Source organism: Rhipicephalus sanguineus, chromosome 10, assembly GCF_013339695.2.
Source record: "Rhipicephalus sanguineus isolate Rsan-2018 chromosome 10, BIME_Rsan_1.4, whole genome shotgun sequence".
In the NCBI taxonomy this organism is placed as follows: Eukaryota; Metazoa; Arthropoda; class Arachnida; order Ixodida; family Ixodidae; genus Rhipicephalus; species Rhipicephalus sanguineus.
In genome coordinates, this window is record NC_051185.1 from 132,595,574 (window position 1) to 132,619,202 (window position 23,629).

At 48.7% G+C, this 23,629-nt stretch overlaps 1 protein-coding gene across 1 annotated transcript in view; it reads right to left on the reverse strand.

Annotated features, from left to right (window-relative positions):
- The window catches only part of LOC119406744 (agrin), a 52,417-nt gene that overhangs the window by 11,909 nt on the left and 16,879 nt on the right, over positions 1-23,629 (reverse strand). Inside the window, exon 2 of the mRNA XM_049420198.1 lies at positions 5,649-5,882. Coding sequence (XP_049276155.1) covers positions 5,649-5,882 — 234 coding nt within the window. The remainder of the gene's footprint in view (positions 1-5,648; positions 5,883-23,629) is intronic.

The following is a 23,629-nucleotide window of genomic DNA, read 5'->3' on the forward strand; positions in this document are numbered from 1 at the left end:
AATATTTCTCGTCTTTGCATTTACGCTCAGGTTATTGGCAAGTTCCAATGGCCGACCCTGACCGATCGAAGACTGCATTCGTCATTTCCTGACGTGCTGTATTAGTTTAACGTCATGCGGTTTGGACTCTGCAACGCCCCAGCTACCACCGAACGGAAAATGGATAACATGCTTCGCGGCCACAAGCGGATTACCTGCCTCTACTACCTTGGCGACATCGTCGTTTTTTCTCGCGATTTTCCGACTCACCTTGTTCGCCTTCGTGCAATTCTCATGGTCTCACCTCTGCTGGCTTTCAACTTAACATCAAGAAGTGCCATTTCGCTGCGCGCCAGCTCACTATACAAGGTCACGTCGTCTGAAAAGCGGTCATTCTTCCGCACCCCGCGAAACTCCATACCGTCGCCCGATATCCGAATTCCAATTCCATGAAGACTCTTCGAAGTTTCCTTGGGCTGTGCTCGTATTTTCGTCGATTTGTGCGTGACTTGGCTTGTATCATCGCGCCTCTTACCAATCTATTGACAGCCTACACCGACCCGTCCGCTTCATCACGAGAGTGCGACGAATCGTTCATGACGCTACGGCTCTTATTTACGTCGCCTCCACTACTTCGTCACTTTGACCCTAATGCACCTACGGAGATCCATATCGACGCCGGCGGGGTCGGTCTTGGTGCAGTACTGCCTCAACGAAAACCAGGATACGAAGAATACGTCACTGCTTACGCTAGTCAAACACTGAAGAAAGCCGAATGTAATTATTCCATCACAGAGAAAGAGTGCCTCGTCATAATCTGGTCTTTGGCCAAGTTCCGTCCGTACCTTTATGGCCGCCCTTTCGAAGCAGTGACGGACCACCTTGATCCACAGAAAGGCTTTCAGTTGGGCTTGTAGGTTAATGAGCTTAAGGGTTGCATCGCGCAAACGAGACAGGGACTGAAATAAGAGAACTGAGCAGTCCTCAAAAACTAACCGAGAAAAGTTGCCGTCATGACATACTTCCACAAGATTTCACACAATTTGAAAAAAGTGGCGGAACGTTCCAACGTAAAAGTATTCTTTTCAGCGCCGCGCAAACTCCTGAGCTTATGCCACCGCAATAATAGTAATATGAATTCTGATGCATGTACTAAGAAACACAAAGTCACCTATGTTCCTTGCAAGAGTAATGTTGTGTATCGGATTCCAATTTCTTGTGGCAAGATATGTATAGGTCAAACCGGAAGGTGTATTAATAACAGCCTTAGAGAACATAACAATAATGTAAAAAATGGACGTGACGGATGGCTTCCGATTCACTGCAAGACATGTGGGTGCCAACCTGTGTTCAGCGCATGTACAGTTGTCGCATCGCAGAACGATAAATTGACGAGAGAAATAATCGAAGCTGAGAACATTGTTAGATTAGGTGCCGAATGTGTCAGCACGCCGTCTGTAAACTTATCTGGCAAAGAGCTCGCGTTTCTAAGAAGTTGATTGTCAGAGTGGTGCATAAAAACTGTGTGCTCAGCAAACAAACTTTTGTTGGTAGATTGCGCTCTCTGTGTTGTCGTCTCTTCCTTATTCCCTGTCTCGTTTGCGCGATTCAACCCTTCAGATCATGAACCAACAAGCCCAACTGAAAGCCATTCTGAAGTTCATTTCTCGTACAACGGGCCCTTTTCATTGTTCTACGTTTCCTGATCCTTGTGCCACAGTCGCTTTCATCGCTTCAGCCACTTGCCATGTACGCTCCCTTTCTTTTTGCATTCGGAACAAAATGCTACCAGAAGACATCAAGCGTCTTTCTGGCAACTTAACCCCTTCCGCGGAACATGGACTGAGAGTGTGCAAAATTCTGAAAGCAGAATGGAACAGACAAATCAGCCTACACAGACAGTACCTGTCCGCCTATGTTCAGGATGGTGGTAATGCGCCTGTGGCCATAAAGAGACTTGGTCATTTCCAGCGCCCCGCTAGCCAATCTACGGAGTTGCTTTGGGCACAACAGTTGGCTGTGCTACGCTCCACCGTTGTGAAAAGGAAACCTGCAGCGAAGAAACCTTGAGTGCATGTGCCTGAGCACATCCCCGTGCCCCCAGACATCCTCCACACCCTCAGTCTCGGTCCCAAATTCACCGACGAGCCAAAGACGTCTGCTCCCCATCTACTTGCTCTCGTGTTGCATGTTTCGTGCCACGTCCCAGTAGAGGAGCAACAGCGCTGCATTTCCGAAGGAGTTGACGCCATTGCCCGTAGCAAGCCGGCCAGGGCCTAGATCCCTATAAGGCGGGTGGAAGCATTCCTCAGCGACCACTCTCTTACTCTGGTTCCTGCCGATAAAGAGGGAGGATTCACCGTCCTGTCCTTGGAATTGTTCCGCAAGAAAGGCCACGAAGCTCTAAGCTCTGTTTTCGTGCCTCAGGACGATGTCGCTATTTCCAAGGTCAAGTCTAAAGCCAGGCAGCTACGCAAGAATTTAAACCTTTCTCGTGTTGTTACTTGCATTATTAACAGTAAACAGGATTGTCGGAGTGTGTTTTTCAGTGCAGACACATAAGTCTCACACACCTTTTCGTGTGATTATCTCCGAGCGGGATACGTGACAGAAAAGCATTTCTATGTTCTTACAGGGCCACCTGAAAGAACTGGTAATTGATGATCCCTTCATTGTTAGAACATCAGAGGAAGTCCTGCAGTCTATTGTACCCTTGGCTAATAGGACTGTGTATGGCTTTTCGATAGATGTTAAAGACTTGTATTACTCTATTCCTCATAACCAACTAATAATTGCTGCTAAAGAGTGCATTGACCTGTATGGCAGTATGCGTTTTCAGGGTTTGTGCGGCGTACCAGTGCGCAGGTTTTTAGAACTTTTATCCTCTTAGCTGAAGACCACTTTCATTTCATGGGGAGGCAAGCCGTTTATCCAAAAAGAAGGCATTTGTATCGGATCATGCATTGCTCCCATTCTCAGTGATATCTTTTTAGCTAAAATTGACAAGGCGGTGGCGGAATGTTTACGTAATCTCCACATAATCATGGTTCACAGATTTGTAGACGACTATCTCATCCTGTTTGACAACGACCCTGTAGGTAACCAGTCATACGCGTTAGACATTCTTTCTCGTTTTGAAGATAGCTTTAAACCCCTAATTCTCACGCATGAAATGCCTGATAACAATGTGATCAAGTTCATTGACATCATGTTCACCTTCCACACAGATCATTTCTGTTGGCGCTATCAATCTCGATGTAATAAACTGGTCCTGCCATACAACTCGGCACACTCCAAATTAGTAAAAATATCAATTGTAAAACTTTGCTTTCATAATGCTCTATCAAAGTCATGCGAGCATGAAGTTGTGGCTAGTTTTGAGCACCAGTACGACCGGCTATCTGAAGCAGGTTATCCTTTAAGTGTGCAATCCTCTGTTGCTGAAGCGTTGCTCAGAAAGCATCGCTAGACGCCCTCAACTGAGGAGTCCTCAAAACCTAACGCGAGAAAAGTTGCCATCATGCCATACTTCCACAAGATTTCACACAATTGGAAAAAAGTGGCGGAACGTTCCAACGTAAAAGTAGTCTTTTCGGCCCCGCGCAAATTCCTGAGCCTATGCCACCGCAATAATAGCAATATGAATTCTAATGCATGTACTAATGAGAACTAACAGACAATAATGCCAAGGAAATTCCTTGGCATTATTGTCTGTTTGTTCTCATTATTATTGTGTATAACAAAGAAAAGACGAGCCCTTAAAATTTCCACTTTCCTTAATGCATGTACTAAGAAACACAAAGTCACCTATGTTCCTTGCAAGAGTAATGTTGTCTATCGGAGTCCAATTTCTTGTGGTAAGATATGTATAGGTCAAACCGGAAGGTGTAATAATGACAGCCTTAGAGAACATAACAATAATGTAAAAAATGGACGTGACGGATGGCTTGCGATTCACTGCAAGATATGTGGGTGCCAACCTGTGTTCAGCGCATGTACAGTTGTCGCATCGCAGAACGATAAATTGACGAGAGAAATTATCGAAGCTGAGAACATTTGGAACAAATAAAGTAACAGCGCGAATGAAACGCTGTTTCAGCGCGAATTCGCGCTGTTTACTTTATTTGTTCCAAGTATGAACCAACTAGCCCACATCAAGTTGTTACTACTGAGAACATTGTTAGATTAGGTACCGAATGTGTCAGCACGCCGTCTGTAAACTTATCTGGCAAAGAGCTCGCGTTTCTAAGAAGTTGATTGTTGTACTCAGCTGGTGGCGCCAGACTGGTACGTAAAAACTGTGTGCTCAGGAAATAAACTTTTGTTGGTAGTTTGTGCTCTGTGTGTTGTTGTCTCTTCTTTTAGTCCATGTCTCGTCTGCGCGATTGAACCCTTAAAACCTTGATCTATGTTGGCTGTCATCGCTAAAAAATCCGTCGGGACACGTGGGTCGTTGGGCGCTTCACGCGCAAGTATATGGCAATCGTGTTGTGTACCGACCCGGCCGCAAACACTCGGAGGCTGATGCGCTATCACACAGCTTCACCGTCAGCTTCTTCAGCTGTCTTGACACCAATTGACTTCGCAGACATTTCAAAGCAGCGCAAGGATGCGTGCATTTCCCTTCTCCTCGACTTTCTGTCTGATCCATTAGCTCATCCAGCCTCAAAAATTATCCGCCGTCAAGCCACTAATTTCACTATTCGAGACGACGTCCTCTATCTGCGGAATTACGTGTCTGACGGTCGGAGGTGGCTGCTAGTGATACCACGCCGTATGCGCACGGAAATCTGTACCGCTTTTCACAAGGACCCGCAGTGTTCACGCCGGCGGTCTCAAGACCTACAGCCACCTGCGTCAGCGATACTACTGGCGCGGCATGAATACATTTTTGTGCAAGTACATACGTGCTTGTACTGCTTGTTAGCTCCGCAAAGCTCCACCTCACCGCCCAGCCGGTACACTTCAGCCTTGGCCTTGACCGGCACGTCAAATAGATAGCGTCGGTATCGACTTATACGGACCGCTTCCCTGGACTTGTTCTGGAAATAGGTGGATAACTGTCGGCATGGACCACCTTACACCTTACGCAGAAACTGCAGCACTGCCTACAGCAACCGCAAGAGAAGTTGCGTTTTTCATCTTACGCAAGTTTGTCCTTCGTCGTGGTGCTCCCCGTGAGATTTTGAGCGACAGAGGACGTGTTTTCCTGTTCGACACTCTCGCACTGAATGGTTTTGTCCGTCACTAGCTCGACTGACGGAGGGCGGCCAAGTCTGTACTGTGCATCGCAACGCTCTGTCAACAGTGCAGAACGAAGCGAGACCTCCCATAATTGCTTAGGTTGGAGTGAGAGCGTGGCGTGCACGTGGGTATAACCCGCCATTTTTAGCGGATCGTGCCAGAGCTACGCTCAGAGACGCGCGCATCCTCGTTCTCTAGCAAGCGCACGTGTGGTTTGGCCTTAATGGTTACCACGCCGTGCTGCTATGTTCAAGGGTAGAAGCACGATCCTTTGACGAGTTCGGACCGCTCAGACTCTTATTCGGTAATTACGAGCTACCTACCTATTCGGCGAGGGGCCTATTGAGCAAACAAGTGAAGAAGCGGCCAAAACCCATCAAGGCGTTAATTCGAAGCTATGAATAGCTGTTTTTGATGTAGCTTACCGCATGAACCTTGGTGGGCGACGACGATCCTCTTCTGTCGGATGCAGGCGGTCATGCGCAGCCGGCACTCGGACGAGTAAGTGAAGCCGTCGGAACCGCACACGGGCGCGAAGAGCTGGTCAGCGCACGAGAGGCGGCAGCGGCAGTAGGCTTGGCCCCGATCGCTGTGGCACTCAGCGCCGAAACGGCACGTAGTCCGCGAGCATGAGTCGTCGCCGCCATTTTCTGGGGAGCCTGCGGTAGAGCAAGCTGGTCACTGCACCTCCGACTGCATCCCGGTTAGAGCGTCAGTTAGATTCTCTTCTTAGGAACTGAGTGCTAATGTAGTATCAATGAGTTAAAGAGCAAATCATACCTACACTCAATAAACATATCTGCTTGTGTACCTGAATGAAGGAAATACATACTCTAATAATAATAATAATATTATCTGGGGTTCACCGTCCCGAAACTACGATACGATTACGGGGGACGCCGTAATCGAGGGCTCCGTAAATTTCGACCATCTGGTGTTCTTTAACATGCACTGACAACGCACAGCACACGGGCCTCTAGCATTTCGCCTCCATCTTAATGCGACCGCCACGGCAGGCACCGAACACGCGACCTTCGGATCAGCATTCAAACACCGCACCCGCTACACCACCGCGGCGCACTCAAATGAAACGGCTACATGTGATACTGAAAGCCAAGAGCAACGTACAACAGACAGGCCTCTGTCGCTTATGCGTGTCTTCTGTTAAATGCGAAGCACCAACAGGCGCTTTGACCGTTTCTATCTATCTATCTATCTATCTATCTATCTATCTATCTATCTATCTATCTATCTATCTATCTATCTATCTATCTATCTATCTATCTATCTATCTATCTATCTATCTATCTATCTATCTATCTATCTATCTATCTATTTTATTAATCATGTAATCTTATTAAATGCCAACTACTTCGCCGCGAACCAAGGGAAGTTCGACCGTCCGTTTCTATTTCTATATCAGTGGTATTCAGCAGTTATGCTTATATAACCTAACCTAAGCATGCGCCTTATCACGTGAGCTCACACATGAATCGGTATATATACCAATCAACAACTAATAATGAACAGAGTTGCTTGATGTACTGGGCTAGTGCGGTTTAAATCGCGGTGCTCCGGAGCTCAGATACAGTCGGTCAGGGGATGGCAGCGGATACAACACTATCTATCTCGCCTGTTACGTCTGGGCGCCCTCGGGGTCGCCTCCTTAATTTTGTATATAGCAAAATCGGCACAAGAAGGCATGAGTGAATGACGAACATGATGGACAGGTTATCACATGAATAACTAACACGCCTGCCGCGTACGTCATAAAAAACTTTCCCCCGGTCACATGTGGCCCATACCACGGTGCGTGGAATGCGGGTAGATCCCGGCCGCAGCAGCTGCATTTTCGATGGAGCGAAAACATCTGAGGGCCGTGTACTTAGATTTAGGTGCACGTTAAAGAATCCCCGGTGTTCGAAATTTCCAGATGCCTCCACTATGGCGTCTCTCATAATCATAACCTGGTATTGGGAAGTTAAACCCAGATATTATTATTATTATTGCGGGTAGGCGGCACATGTAATCGCTGTTTATAGCAAACCAGAAACGGCGAGAATAGACTTAACACGATAGCGTTAAGTCTTAACCTTAACACGATAGCGTTAAGGACCCGAGTCGCAGAAGTTTCGTGCGGGCTTCGGCGGCGTTGTCAGTGAGTGAAAAATCCCGTTAGAAGCAAAGAATAAAATGGCGATCCAAGGCGGAATTCAACGCAGGCAGTCTGCGTGGTAGTCAAATATTATTAATTGGGGGGGAGGGGGGGTTAACGACCCAAAACCACGATCTCATTATGAGGGACACCGTAGTGGAGGGCTCCGGAAATTTCGACCAGCCGGGGTTCTGTAACGTGCACATAAATTAAGTAGACGGGCCTCAAGCATTTTTCCCCTCCATTGAAATTGCGGTCGCCGCGGCCGGGATTAAATCCCTCGACTTTCGGGTCAGCAGTCGAGCACCATAAGCTTGGTCTCCATTATTCTTATAGAAAGACATGCCAGTGCTTGAAGTTACTTCGGGGAAAAAATTCGGCAGATCCCACGTACAGTGCAAATCGATGTTATGCGAAGCATGCGGCTGGAACGTGACAGTGGCGTAATTTTGTTTTTTTTTTTCTGAGCGAAACGTTACAAAATGACGCTAAAGATCTGTATAAACTTTATACGCACACATATTATGTTGAAGAGCCGTATATGTGTTATATAACCAGTTCTATACAGTTGGGTATAACGCTGCCAACGGCAACGTGTGTATTACCAACACCAGAAGCGGTAAGCTGATATGTAGTGCTTATATACTTGCCCCTAATGATGGAACGCACGCACGTTTGATGGAACGCACGCACGAATGATGGAACGCACGCACGAGAACGCACGCACGTTTCACGAACCCGCGTGCATGTGTGGGGGAGGTTCTTGACAGTTCTCGAACAAGGCCATCGTCACCGTGATCAGTGAGCACCATGAGCTGGCAATGACTTGTTATTGGATCCGGTCGTCATCGCGGTGACGAGGGGTCCATGTGCAGAGAAGTGTGGGGTACAGCTGTTGGAAATCGTATATGCCTCGGTCATTTCGTCGAACAATTGTCTGTCCGTAGAGCCGGCGACATGTGGAACCTGAAGTGACCCTTTGCGTTGGTGAGGTATAGGTCATCGAGGCTGGTAGGCCTGGATAGTGCTACCATGGTCCCTCAATACTTTTTACTGGTCATGAAACACTCGCGAAGGTTTCATATAGGGAGAAAAGTGGCCATCAGAGGCGCCACCGTAAGCAGAAGGGCGTTGATCTGCCGCACTTGGTAGGGCAGTTGCACGTTCGCGAAAGCGTTTGCCGTGAAATACACTTCTTCAGATATTTTCCTTCTCCGTGTTCTCGCTAACAAATCGTAACAATGATTAGTTGTTAGTATGGTACACGATGGGCGTTGTCAAATCACCCAAGTCATTGATTGCTGTCAGTGTTTTGAGTGAGGGTGTCTCTCAAGTGACGCGTGTGTTCGTGACGTTCCTGCATTTCTCGATTCCTGCATAGTCGCTTTCGGAGTTAAACCGAACGCTGTGACTGGTTGTAGATGACTGACATGTTACCATATTTTAAGCTAGAGGTTGCGGAGTAGCCGTGCTCTGGTGCACGTAACACTCATTTTCGGACTAATTGTCACTTTATTCTATAGGGCATCCCGAATCTGCAAATAAAAGTTCGCGCGCCAATGAACAAGCCTGTATATCAGGCTAACTTGGCAATAATAGCTTTGAAGTGCCTCATGAGGAATATCGTTAGTGAAACATACCTTTAAAAATTAAAAGCGAAGATTGGGATACCACAAAACTGAGAGGGATGCTCGTGTTTTTTTTTTGGGGTGTCATAATTTGCGCTTTTGATTTTGAAGATTGAAAATAAAAATAATGAGGTGAAACTGCTGTGAGCTGCTTTTGCTAGATATAGGCGCTATGTGCGATTTTCAAGCGAAAGGTTCTGATTTTACTAATGCAGATTTCATAACACTGCCAAGTTCTAATATAGGTGGTTCTTTTTTTATCCATTTCCACAAATAACATCTGTAAATAAATGTTTTTCAGCAGCAGCAGCAGCAGCAGTAGCCGCAGCAGCATCACATAGTGTCGCAATGACCACGAATTCTGAGTTGGCGTTCTATTTAGCCACCCTGTTCCTTCTATGAAAACACCAGCGCAAATCGAAATCAACCCGCAGCTTTCATCAACCCAGTTATTCAGCTTCAACTGATCAAGTATACATAAAGCTGCAGGAACGTAGCGAATTGGGCGAGTTGGAAAATGCTCATGATGGTTAGCGTAAACTGAACACGGACGATAATAAGAAAAAACGACGACACAAGCGCTATCTAAGAGCTGAATGTTTATTGGAAAAATCACAAATATATATCTCTAAGAAAGAGAAAAAACAACAAACCCGCACATGCGCCAAAGATAATTGGCAGATAAAAACATGTGTATACTAACAGAACTACGGCATTTCCAGGAAAGACAGTTCCGCATCAATCAAAGTGATAGAAGGGCAGCTCACGCACATGTCTTTTTTTTGATCATCTCAAATTCCTCCGCGTTTTCCCGAGTACGCTGGCTCTTGTGCCTAGTCACCACGACCGTTTTGTCCAGTTCGGGAGCACAACCGCATTGTCGGCAATGGAGGGCAAGGTGTGAAGACGGCGCGCCCTTCAAAGAGCTAGCATTCTTTCTCAAACGGACGTTGAGACACCTCCCAGTCTGTCCAGTGTAGGAACTACCGCAGGACAAAGGTATGGTGTACACAACGCCGCAGGCGCAGTCACTAAACCGTGTGGCATGCTTCATGAAACACTCGCCATCTACTGAACTCGCCTCATTTTTGCACCTTTCTGTCAATGGAAGCGCACACGCTTCCGAGCTTCTTGCCGGCACGATATACGACATTCATGTCATAATGACTAGCCACCTTCTTAAGGCGATGCGAAACAGTGTGCAAATATGGAATGACGGCAAACTTGCCACGTGTTTCCGGAGGCAAAGGCGCAGCACCTGCACCATTCTCTTGCTCCATCTTCAAGCGGCACAACAAACGCTGGCAAATAGACCCAAGAGCCAAGCGCGGGAAACCCGCCGCTTCTAATATTTCCACCTGGCGCATGAAGCTTTCGCGCATAGCATGCGCACAGGACTTCTTGATAGCTGCGGAAAGACACGCCATGGCCAGCCCATTCTTAACAATCTTCGAATGAGCAGACTTGTAGCTTAAAAGCTTTTTTTACAGAACGTAGTTGATACGCCCAGCAAACGTGTGTCGCATGGAATCTAATGTAGAGGTCAAGAAATTGCCAGACATCGTTCCTTGGAACTTCTGATGTGAATGTCAAACCCCAGCCCCTTTGTATGAATACCTTCAGGGCATCAGTCATTGAGCCCGGGAAGTTTCTTCGCTCTACAAACACAACGCATTCATCAACATACCTAAACACTTGACGAGCAATGTGGTCTAAGTCATGTTGAAGAGCGCGATCAACTTTTCCTAGCAAAATAGTGCCACTCTTGAGCCAATATGCACACCCCAGTCTGTTGTACATACAAGCCATTCTCATAGAAAACAACAGTCGAGCCTAAATAAAACCATAACAGCTCTAGAAAGTTATCTATTGGAATCTCGGCACTGTTTTGAAGGAAACCTCGCCATTATCCTTAGTGATAGTTTTCTTCACGCATCTCATTAAGTGGTCATGCGGCAACCAATAGAACAGGCCCTCCACATCTACGCTAAATGCATAGCAGTCTGAAGGGTTCCACTCCGCCAACACCTCGACCACCGTTAATGCTTCCAGGTGTTTTTGGAGGAAACCAGACACCACGTACTGCCAAGTGTTTCGCTCTGTTACAATAGCACGGAAAGCAATATCAGCCTTGTGTGTCTTGGCTGTGAAAGAAATCTTTAGCTCAAGGCTCTTGGCACCTTTTACTTCTGAATGCAAACGTGCTAGGCTCAGGTCCATAAGAAGGGCCAAGGCACGCTTCTTTAGCCTTGATGCTTTTTCAGACACCTGCTTGAAATTCCTTTCCACCGCGTTCCCAGCCTTCCTCCGAAACAAATCCTGCGGCATAGCCACGAAACACCCTTATTTGTCAGAAACCACGGTACAGAAATCATTGTCAAAAAACCAATCCACTAAGCTCCGCTATCCAGGACCAAACCTCCCTCTTTCTGCCGCATACCGAAAGGCTAGCACAGATTATTTAAGGCAATGCACTAACTCTGACTCGGGAACTTGTCGTGACACCTCACGGGCGAGATATGGCGGACACCGGGACACCTCACGGGTCCCGGTGTCCCCCATATCCGCGACCCTTGTGTAATTACCGGCGCGGATGGCACCGACGTGGAGGACTGGCTCGCTATTTACGAACGCATGAGTGTCCCCAATAAATGGGACGAAGCAGGCAAACTGAACCACTTGGTTTTCTAACTCGCCGGTGTGGCAGGCGTGTGGTACAACAACCATGCATCCGATTTCCCGACGTGGTCCGATTTGAAGACCGCCATTGTCGCCGTGCTTGGCAGCCCTGCTGTTCGCACGCTGCAAGCCGAACAGCGTTTACGTGAACGGGCTCAGCAGGCCGGTGAATTTTTTACGAGCTACATTGAAGACATCCTTGACTTGTGCAAGAAAGCCGATGCGAGAATGTCGAAGTCTGATAGAATCAGGAATATTATGAAAGGCATTGACGACGATGCCTTCACCATGTTGCTGGCAATAAACCTTCGCACGGTGGCAGACGTCATCACGCTGTGCCAAAGCTACGAGGAGCTGCGACGGCAGTGCTTGATGGTCAGTCGCCCACCATCCCGCGACGGTAATTTCGCGGGCTTGTTGGCCATTTCCGAGCACTCCACCTTGCTCGCCCAAAATCAAGTCGTTCGTGCGTGAGGAAATCGCCCGCCAGGTCTCTCTACTGGCTTTCGCTCCACCGCAACATCTTGAACAGCCGTCGACCACGCTTCTGCCTCCTCTCCGCCGAGTGATTCAGCAAGAAATCACGGAGGCCATTGCTGAATACCACCAGCAGCCCCCAATGCCTGCGCCACTAAACTACGCTCAAGCTGTAGTCAGGCCAGCCCCAGCGATTCCTGCGGCTGGTCCGCTCAGTTATGCCAAAGCCGTCGCCAGACCCCAAGCCTTCGATGCGGCTGTGCCACCTACGTACGTCGACCTCACCCCCAGGCCCCCACTGCAGCCCACCATGCAGTCATATCAGCAGCCGCCTCGTTCATCGCGTTCTGCGACATGGAGGGGACCAAAGAACCGATGGCGCACTTCCGAAAACCGCCCCATCTCCTTTGCGTGCGGTTGCGCTGGTCACGTCGCACGCTATCGCAATCGCGTGCAGCCGCCTCGGGTCGCATCAACCCTCACCATCCAATCAAGCCGCTCTTATTATGACCAGCCGCCGCCTATATCACCGACGTCCTGCCCCGCACCATCTACCCGCCGTTCACCGTCTCCGTGACGTCGCTCACTGTCTCCGATGCGGCCCCGTCCGGCCCCGCGCGACCAGAAAAACTAGTCGTCGCAGTCTACGAGGCAAGGGCTGCGACGCTATCGAAATGCGACAGCTCTCTGCGAAGCCCATCGAACGTGATAGACGTTTTTGTGGACGGTGTTCGCACATCTGCCCTTATCGACACTGGAGCCGCTATATCCGTTATCGACGCTAAACATAGCCGAATACTGCGAAAAGTGAGGACGCCACTTTCCGGGCTCTCCTTTCGTACAGCCAGCGCCCAAAGTATTCAACCGACAGCAGTATTAACAGCCCGTGTCATAATTCAGGACGCTCTGTACGTGGTCGAATTCATCATAATTGCTTCATGCTCTCACGAAGTCATCCTGGGACGCCGGCAGACAGTCCATCGGCTGCGACCAAGATATTCGTCAAAGACGACCCCGCAGTTCCTGCAAACTGAACGTGCGTCAGTGTATTGCACTGGTCTCCGCGACACCGTTGCACTCCTTTCTCCATGTGACCGCGTGTTCACTACGAAAGGCTCGCTGGTGCCATTTGCGACCGTGGAAGTCAACCAGGCCGACACCGATATTTTTGTTACCAACCCATCCCCGTTCATTGTTACATTGGTTGCGAGGGGAATGTATCGGCAGATCGGAACCCCTCGAAGACGCACAAGTTATGGACGCACCGGGTGACACGCACTGCGTCAGCCCCTGTACGCTCACTGCTCTTTCCACATCTGATTTGTCATCGGCTGATATATTTGGTTCTTCGATTGCTGACAACCTTACGTCGGTTGAGCGTTCCGAGCTTCTATGCCTGTTGGAAGAACTTCGTTCTTCGTTCGATGTCGCACAAAGTTCTCTCGGCCGCACGTCTGCTGTCACGCATCGCGCCGACACTGGAGCCCAACCACCACTGCGGCAACGTCCATATCGCGTATCTCCAGCAGAGCGTGATGTAATTAACCAGCAAGTCGAAGACATGCTTCGCCGCGATGTTATTCTACCCTCAAACAGCCCGTGGGCGTTTCTTGTCGTTCTCCTTGCGAAGAAGGACGGCTCTGTGCGGTTCTCTGTGGACTGCCAACGAGTGAGTGAGATCACCCGTAGGGAAATTTATCCGCTACCTCGAATAGACGACGCCACTGACAGCCCGCAAGGAGCAGAATTCTTCTCATCCCTCGATTTGCGCTCAGAGTGATGGCAAGTCCCCATGGCTGATGACGCTCGACCAAAGACAGCATTTGTCACGCCGGACGGCTTGTACGAATTCAACGTCATGCCGTTTGGGCTGTGTAATGCGCCCGCGACCTTTCAGTGCATGATGGATACCGTTCTGCGCAACCTGAAATGGCACATGTGCCTGTGCTACCTCAACGACGTCGTCGTTCTCGCCCCAGACTTCTCCACGCATCTTCAACGCCTGCGGCATGTTTTGACACGCTTGAGCGACGCCGGGCTACAACTGAATCTAAAGAAGCGCCAATTTCCAGCACGGCAGCTGACAATACTAGGCTATATCATGTCCAAGGACGGAATTCTCCGCGATCCAGCCAAGCTTCGGGCCGTGACAGAGCTCCCCGAACCTACGTCCGTCAAAGAACTGCGCAGTTTCGTAGGACTATGCTCCTGCCTTCGGCGCTTCATCCGAAACTTCGCGACTATCATATCGCCGCTAACGAAGCTCCTTGGCAGCAACGGGCCCCTCAATTCGTGGTCGTCAAATTGCGACGATGCTTTCGCAAAGCTCCGTCGTTTGTTGACGGCTCCACCCATACTACGCCACTATGACCCTATGGCCCCTACAGAGGTAAACACGGACGCCAGCGGTGTTGGCCTCGGCGCTGTCCTTCCGCATCGCAAACCTGGGTTCCCGGGACATGCCGTGGCCATCGTAAAAAAATTGACAGCGCAACGGAATAAACACGGACAGAAAGATGAAAAGGACGTTTTCTTACTCTTGTCCGTGCTTAACCCGTTGCGCTGTCAATTATTTTACGATGAACATTGACCAACTAGCCCAACTCGCGACTCTGCTGCAGAATATCTCATGGAATGTGTAGGTCGTACGCTTACTAAAGCTGAGACCAATTACACCGTTACGGAGACAGAATGCCTGGGAATCACGTTGGCCCTTACGAAGTTTCGACCTTATTTGTATGGTCACTCATTTGATGTCGTCACCGACCAACGTGCACTGTGCTGGTTCTCGCCATTGAAGCATTCCTCAGGCCGTCTCGCCCATTGGGCACTTCGCCTGCAAGACTACGACATCGGCGTGCTGCAGGTATTCAACCGACGCCAGCATGCTGATGCCGACACCCTGTCGCGCTCTCCTTGCCTCACGACAATGCCCACAGCTCAGTGCCATACTTTGCCGTTTCTTCCATCGACATTCACGCCATGCTTTTATTGTCAATATCTTTATTGTCACTATTCTCTCTCAAGTACTACCGCCGTCTTTTTCCACCTTCAACTTACTAACCGACCAATGGTTTTAAGCTTGACATGTCTAACAGCCACCGCGTGCACAATCAAGAGCCCCCAACGCAGAATTCCAGAACAAACTAGTATTTACATTAAACGCCCGTTTGTTTATTCAGATACCCTAAGGGCCCAGAAGGCATTACATAGGGGGGGGGGATACAGTTAATGTGGCAAATAAATAAAATACACACTGAACAATGAAATCAGAGTACATGAATAAGTAAACATCAAATGGTGTAAAACAGCTACGTGTGACAGTATTATAATACGTAAAAAAACAATCATAAAGTAAAGTTTCATAACAATAAACATCATCAGTATCACATGAAACTAATAGAAACAACACTAAATAAACAAGACAAGCAGAACAGAATAAATAAAACGCAACGTAAAAAAAAGAAAAAAGAAAACATAGAAAATCAGCACTAGTGAATTGAGGATAGAATTTTTCTATTGGCTTCCATTTTGTCCTAGAAATGACTTTAAACTAGTTACAAATGAGTCATGATTCACAATGAGCACAATGTCAGCAGGAAGAAGATTCCATTCACGAATGGCGAGGAGAAGTGGGGAGTGAAAGAAGAGATTAGTGCGAGCGAAAATAGGTTCAATTTTATGTTGGTGATCGAGTCGCGAAGATATATGACGAGCTGGCCTGATATTGAAGATATCGTGGGATGACTGATTGAAGTAAAGCTTATGAAAGAATGACAATAGTGTCAGCAACCTGCGATTTTCTAGAGGAGCTAAATTGAGTGAAGATTTGATTTCAGTTACGCTTGATGTTCGTAAGTAGTTTTTTGTGATGAAGCGAGCAGCCTTATTTTGTACCGACTCCAGTTTCTGTTTGAGGTAGGCCTGATGCGGATTCCAGATGAAGGAGGCATATTCGAGTTTTGAGCGTACTAAGGTTTTATAAGCAAGAAGTTTAGTTTCGGAGTTTAGTTCTCCTTGCGGCAATGCGCGGTGTCCCTCTCGAAGCGAGACGTCGCCGTAGTAATGAATTATTATCTCAACTCCTTTTCTGCCCGCGCCGCTCCGCCGGAGCCACAGGGCACCGTCCTGTTGAGGAACAATATGCGAAGGGAGGGAAGGATAGACGAAAGACCCCAACCGATTTCCCCAGCACTGTCATCCAGTCAAGGTGGCCGACACCTGAATGGTGACTGTCGGTAAAAAAGGATGGGGGTGAGAGGAATACTTGGTAAGCGAGTAGGTCGTTGGACGTGCACTTCCGCACACACCAGCCCTTCCCGTTGCCGGCCACTCGTACACGTCGTCTACATGAAAGGTACCGCCACCCGAACACACACTGAACGCAATGCTTCCCAAGATATAAGTATTGACGATGCCACTTGCATAGCGCAGTGACCCCTGGAAAGTTTTCCGCCTAATTCTTATCTTTTAGGGGCGAAGCTCCTTAAGGCGGCACCCGTTCGTCCCTCGTCGTGGTCGTAGTAGTGAGTAACAAGTCTTACGCTTTGACCTCCAAGGTGGTGCCGGTGGGAGATTTCTCCTGTGCGTTGTTGAACAATAAAAAATTCGCAGCGTGCGCGTTAACTAAAAGCCGAATTCTTCTGTCTCTCATTCCCCATTAGCAGCCATTGGCATGTTCCAGTAGGAAACGTTAGTAGAAGTAGAAGTGTAAGTGTTAGCTAAAAGCCGACTTCTTCTGTCTCTCATTGCCATTAGCAGCCATTGTTTACCTCCAAGGTAGTGCCTGGTGAGATTTCTCCTGTGCGTGATTAAACAACAAAAATTTTGTTCAAAACGCCGTTGATTGATGAAATAAACCAACGAAAGACGCCAGATGTTTTGTAAAAGCAGAACGAAAGAACGCCAGATGTTTTTCTTAAAGTGTAGTAGTTATATGTAGCCACCTCGCCCGATCGTCAACGGGCGAGGTGGACCGGCAACGGCGCGAGGACCCTGCCGTACGAGAGTTAAATCACACTAAAAGACATACTTTGCGGGCGATACACTCTAGTGAGCTTTCAACTTTTCGTCTTAATGTACATGATAAAGAAATTATTTCTACGAAAAACGCAAGGCACACCTTGAGCAATATGTTTGGTTTTGGGACGCTAAATGGAACCATGAGGCGATGCGAAGCCGGAGCACTTGCACGATCGCGTTCCGTTGGCTTTCGTTGGGCATGCTACCGACCTCGCGTCGTGGAACGCGCGTCCTGTCTTCCCTCTAGCCTTGCCTTTAATTCGCACAGGGCGAGCGGGGAATGCGGTCGCTCTTGGCGCTCTTTCGCTCGGGAGCGGACTTCTTCCTTGCATTTCACCGATCACAAGTGACAATGAAGGGACCACGTAAACCAACAGTACAATAAAAGTTTGATGTTTAATATATACACGATGTTTCACACTCTTTATATTATGTACTGGGCGCATTTCACGGAAGAGTTTCACGGTTTACAGATGATTCCCTCCGTAGCTTCGCCCCACTCATCATCATTCACCCCGTGGATATGCTGTGATTTTTTTCTCCTTTTTGGGGGGGAAGCTCCTTATGCCGTGGGTCTGCCCATCATCCGTTTGTTTGTAGCGTTGTAGTAGCCACCTCTAGCTCGTGAGAAGCGCGCGTTCTGGTATGCAGTAGAAGAAGAAGACGTTGACGAGTGAGACTCTCATGCGTGTTCGCCTGTGTGGCATTCTTTCTTCTTTACGGCGCGCGTTCTGGTATGCAGAAGAAGAAGACGACGTTGACGAGTGACACTCTCGTGCGTGTTCGCCTGTGTGGCGTTCTTTCTTCTTTACTACGTCTCGTGTTTTCAACGACACCCGAAGACAACATTTCAGAAGTAACGCGCCATGAGGCTCCCTCTTGGCACGCTTTCTCTTTAGCTCGGAGTCGCCAGATGGAAGACAAGGCTGCCGAACGGAGGGCACGGAAGGCGGCGGCAGCGCGAGCTCGCAGACAGAATCCTGACGTGAGAGCCCGCGAGGCCGAAGCTGCACGTCGACGCCGCGAAGCTGAAGCTGCTCGACAAGCTGCACGGCTGCGGCAAGAAGACCCCGCCGTTCGAGCCCGCGAGGCCGAAGCGGCTCGACAAGCTGCACGGCTGCGGCGCGAAGACCCCGCCGTTCGAGCCCGCGAGGCCGAAGATGCACGGCTGCGGCGCGAATCGGATCTTCAAAATGTGAAGGACCGTGAAGCGGCGAGAAAGCGTGCGTACCGGCAGGCAGAGCCCGAGGCTGTGCGAGCACATGAAGTGGCTGCAAAACGCATCAGGCGGGCTCCGCCCGAAGGCGCCGACGCGCGCTTCCAGCGGGACTTCCTTGATAACAGTTTCGGCCATACTTGCGGTGTGTGTCACAGATTGTGGTTCTCAAACAATCTAGTCACAATATCTTCCATCAAGAAGAACCATGCCCGCGCCAATGCCATCGCCGTGCTGCAGGGCCAGTTCGCTTCGCCCCACTCATCATCGTTCACCACGTGGATATGCTGTGATTTTTTTCTTCTTTTTTAACACGAAAGTGTTTTATGCCGGGGTCCAACAAGACTTCAGTGACGTATTCACATCACGGAAATGACGTCGAAAAAAATTTACACAATCAGACGGCAAAGGAAAACCGTTCCGTCTCCGGGTATCCAACCTACGACCGCTCGGTCCTCAACAACACATACCGGGCACGCTATCCACTGCGCCACGGTCACAGACTCTAGAGGCTTTACAAACGCGCCTTTTATATTTACCGCGCTCCCGGTCGGTGGGGTGGTGTTGCCCTCTGCGAGAGGTAAGGTAAAGTAATTCGTCATTACTATGACCTCCGGGATTAGCAGCTGCAACGCGTTGCACGTCCGTCCCATTCGGAGCGTTTTGACTAGAAGTTCAATTTTGTCAATGCCTTAACACACCGCGAGGTGGCGACATTAGCCCAAGCATCGGCCTCGATCACAGCATCACGCTAATCCAAACCAAACCTGCGACGCGCGCCTGCCTCACCTGGCTGTAACACCGCGTTCCTCGCTCACGCGCTCGCCCCGAGAAAAAAAATCACAGCATGTCCACGGAGTGAATGATGATGAGTGGGCGAAGCTGCGGAGGTTCATCGGTAAACCGTGAATCTTCCGTGAATTCTGCCCAGTACATCATCACCGACGTGAGATCGGGCGCGTTTATACTAAAGGCTCGATGAGTGTTATGACGACTTGCAGCTCACTTTAATTTTACATGTACGCTGTGAATCTTCATTGTTTAGAAAACCATTGCTTTAGAAAACACCTGGCGTCTTTCGTTAAGCAGCTGGCGTCTTTTCGTTTTGCTTTAGAAACATCTGGCGTCTTTTCGTTTTGCTTTTAGAAAACATCTGGGGACTTTCGTTTGTTTATTTCATCAGTCAACGGCGTTTTGGACAAAATTTTTATTGTTTATTCACGCACAGGAGAAATCTCACCAGGCACTACCTTGGAGGTAAACAATGGCTGCTAATGGGAATGAGAGACAGAAGAAGTCGGCTTTTAGCTAACACTTACACTTCTACTTCTACTAACGTTTCCTACTGGAACATGCCAATGGCTGCTAATGGGGAATGAGAGACAGAAGAATTCGGCTTTTAGTTAACGCGCTCGCTGCGCATTTTTAGGGGCGAAGCTCCTTAAGGCGGCACCCGTTCGTCCCTCGTCGTGGTCGTAGTAGTGAGTAACAAGTCTTACGCTTTGACCTCCAAGGTGGTGCCGGTGGGAGATTTCTCCTGTGCGTTGTTGAACAATAAAAAATTCGCAGCGTGCGCGTTAACTAAAAGCCGAATTCTTCTGTCTCTCATTCCCCATTAGCAGCCATTGGCATGTTCCAGTAGGAAACGTTAGTAGAAGTAGAAGTGTAAGTGTTAGCTAAAAGCCGACTTCTTCTGTCTCTCAGTGCCATTAGCAGCCATTGTTTACCTCCAAGGTAGTGCCTGGTGAGATTTCTCCTGTGCGTGATTAAACAATAAAAATTTTGTTCAAAACGCCGTTGATTGATGAAATAAACCAACGAAAGACGCCAGATGTTTTGTAAAAGCAGAACGAAAGAACGCCAGATGTTTTTCTTAAAGTGTAGTAGTTATATGTAGCCACCTCGCCCGATCGTCAACGGGCGAGGTGGACCGGCAACGGCGCGAGGACCCTGCCGTACGAGAGTTAAATCACACTAAAAGACATACTTTGCGGGCGATACACTCTAGTGAGCTTTCAACTTTTCGTCTTAATGTACATGATAAAGAAATTATTTCTACGAAAAACGCAAGGCACACCTTGAGCAATATGTTTGGTTTTGGGACGCTAAATGGAACCATGAGGCGATGCGAAGCCGGAGCACTTGCACGATCGCGTTCCGTTGGCTTTCGTTGGGCATGCTACCGACCTCGCGTCGTGGAACGCGCGTCCTGTCTTCCCTCTAGCCTTGCCTTTAATTCGCACAGGGCGAGCGGGGAATGCGGTCGCTCTTGGCGCTCTTTCGCTCGGGAGCGGACTTCTTCCTTGCATTTCACCGATCACAAGTGACAATGAAGGGACCACGTAAACCAACAGTACAATAAAAGTTTGATGTTTAATATATACACGATGTTTCACACTCTTTATATTATGTACTGGGCGCATTTCACGGAAGAGTTTCACGGTTTACAGATGATTCCCTCCGTAGCTTCGCCCCACTCATCATCATTCACCCCGTGGATATGCTGTGATTTTTTATTGTTCAACAACGCACAGGAGAAATCTCCCACCGGCACCACCTTGGAGGTCAAGATCTGGTACTAGCGTTAAGACTGGTTACGCACTACGACGGGGACGAACGGGTGTCGCTTCAAGGAGCTTCGCCCCTAAAATCGCTGCCAGGCTACCGGGGCGCTTTGCGTTTCCCTGTATTCTGACCGTGGTGTTCAATCACATTGTAACATGCCGCGGGATGGCGACCAAGTTCGGGGTCCAATATGCGACGCTCTTCTGGCTATCACACCTCGTTCTTCGATTATGCTTTGACCGTTAACTACTACAGCTACCGCAAGTGCTTGTTTAATCATTTAACATGAACGTTAGTCGTCGGAAGGGAGGTGTACCACCAATCATCAAAGTGGGTTAAACGTTAAACGGTGATATAGCTGCCAGACATCAATATACATTGTGAAAACTCTTATATCAATGTACAGTAAACATTCAGTTACTTCTGTAAGGACAAGCTTTACTTTTGTGTTATTCCGATTCCTAGGATGGAGGGATCAACCATATTTTTTAGATGTGAAGCATCTTATGGCGGATCTCAAACGGTGTGAAGCGTGACCACCCTTACTGCGCATGCGCAAGCCCTCTCCACACACCTCCTCTCCACTCCCCCGCTCCCATTTCCCACACCCACTCCCCCTCCCCTCTCCTTTCATCCTCTCTGCTTTCCACTCTCCCAATAACCCCCCTTTTCCCTCTCCACTCATTTCCCCTCCTTTCCCCTCTCCACTCCCTCTCCTCGATTAGATAAAAGGCTCGCGTTAGGTTGTACACACGCTAAGTCACTGCGCCGGTGTCACGAGTTCCAACGTCAACGTCGGCGCCAGTTGCAGTAATACGTTAAGGCCTGCCGAGATCGCGGAGAAGCGGGTGGAACAGCGGAAGCCTCCGCGCCCCGAAGCGCAACGTAAACGTCGGCAAGCGGACCCCGAGCTCCGGGCTACGGAAGCCAAGCGCAAACGGCAACGTTGGCGGGAAACTGCTACGGATGAAACGCGGGCTCGACATGCCGAAACGCAACAACAGCGTCGGCAAGCAAACCCCGCCGTAGGCAACGCCGACGTCGAAGCCAAGCGTCAGTGTCGAGCCAACGCATCAGCTGCGGACAGACGACGCGAGTCCAACGCCCGTGCAGAACGCCTCGCTATACTCGCGGACAACTTTTCTTGGCAATGAAGCGAAGGCTACAGAGCCACAATGCACGTATCCTACCGCTCATGAATGTAGTCCCACAATTGCGTCCGTATTTTCTGCGTGAGATATATAAAATACTCCTTCATTTTCTACATGGAACTTTTTGAGACGGAACGCAGCGCACACAAGCGAGATATTTGTATTTCCTTTACTTTATACGTTGTCACTTTGCGTTTTTGCGTGGCTGAAAAAGTCGCGTCTTTTACCCGTACCTTAGACGCTAAGCAGCGTTTGTGTCGAAATGCAAGCTAGCCATCACTTTCCACGGCGTTACGAGACGCGCGCCAAACCGGACTACTCCGCCCCCGTAGCTTTCCCTTCATTGCCAAGAAAAGTTGTCCGCGAGTATAGACCACTTCAACGCCCTGGCTTCGACGGTGCCGACACCCGGTTCCAGCGCGAATTCCTCGACCGGAGCTTCGGGTAAAGATGCAACGTGTGCGACCGACTTGGTTCGATAACAATCTGACCGAGGTCGGTAGCAAGCGCAATGAACGCCAAAGAAACGCAATCGTGCCAGTGCTCCGACTTCGCATCGCCTCATGGTCCTTTTTAGCGGGAGGTGGTGTAACTTTTTCTCTACCTTCCTCTGTCGTTTTTTGTGCAAGACTGTTTTGTGTTCGACTGTTTCGGCCAACCTCTGGCCGAAACAGTCGAAATAAAAACTTCTGTTGTTACTGTTCTCACGGAGGATCTTTGTCACTATATATATATATATATATATATATATATATATATATATATATATATATATAATAGAGGGAGAGAGAGTCCGACTCGCAAATTAAAGATTTTGATATAACTTAAGTCTCCAAGGTGCAGACACCGCGATGTGTCGATGGGTGGGCTCGGTCGTTATGCCGCTAGTGGGTCCACTAACTCGTTGGTATTCGCCATGCAGGTGTTCACCAAGACTATCATCCTGATGCTCCTTCGTGGCCCGGACGGCATCGCTTCAACACGCATGCCAATTCCATGTACTTCGGGACATCACACAAGTGATAGTCCTGCGACTATTGCAACGCATCTTGAAGCAATATTCTAAAAAGACAGCGCGCGTAAACACGAACACAAGAAAGAAGTCAGGACACCACAAACGCCGACTTAGGTTCCAAATACTGTTTTAAGCCGAACCTGAAACCAATAGACGTTTTAAGTTTGCCGCGTACAATCACTAGAATCGTTTCTGAAGAAGTGTGCTCCCACTGCATTTCAGACTGCGTTGCTAATATCAAGGGTCTCTAATATGCATCTCAAGTGTCCTGATCCTATCCGGCCTTCGATTATTTAGTGTGTCGAGAAGAAACTCGGGCCAGTAATTTCAGATAAGGAAGGGTATTTGTAATAATGCCGGACAGTTTGTTCTGAGAAAAAGCATGAACATCCATAAAAAAGAATTTTAGGACGGTAAAACTTAAACAATCGGTAGTTCGGCAACGTGCTATTGACCTTTTGTTAAGACATAATCTTGAGAGAATAGCTGGTAATGTCA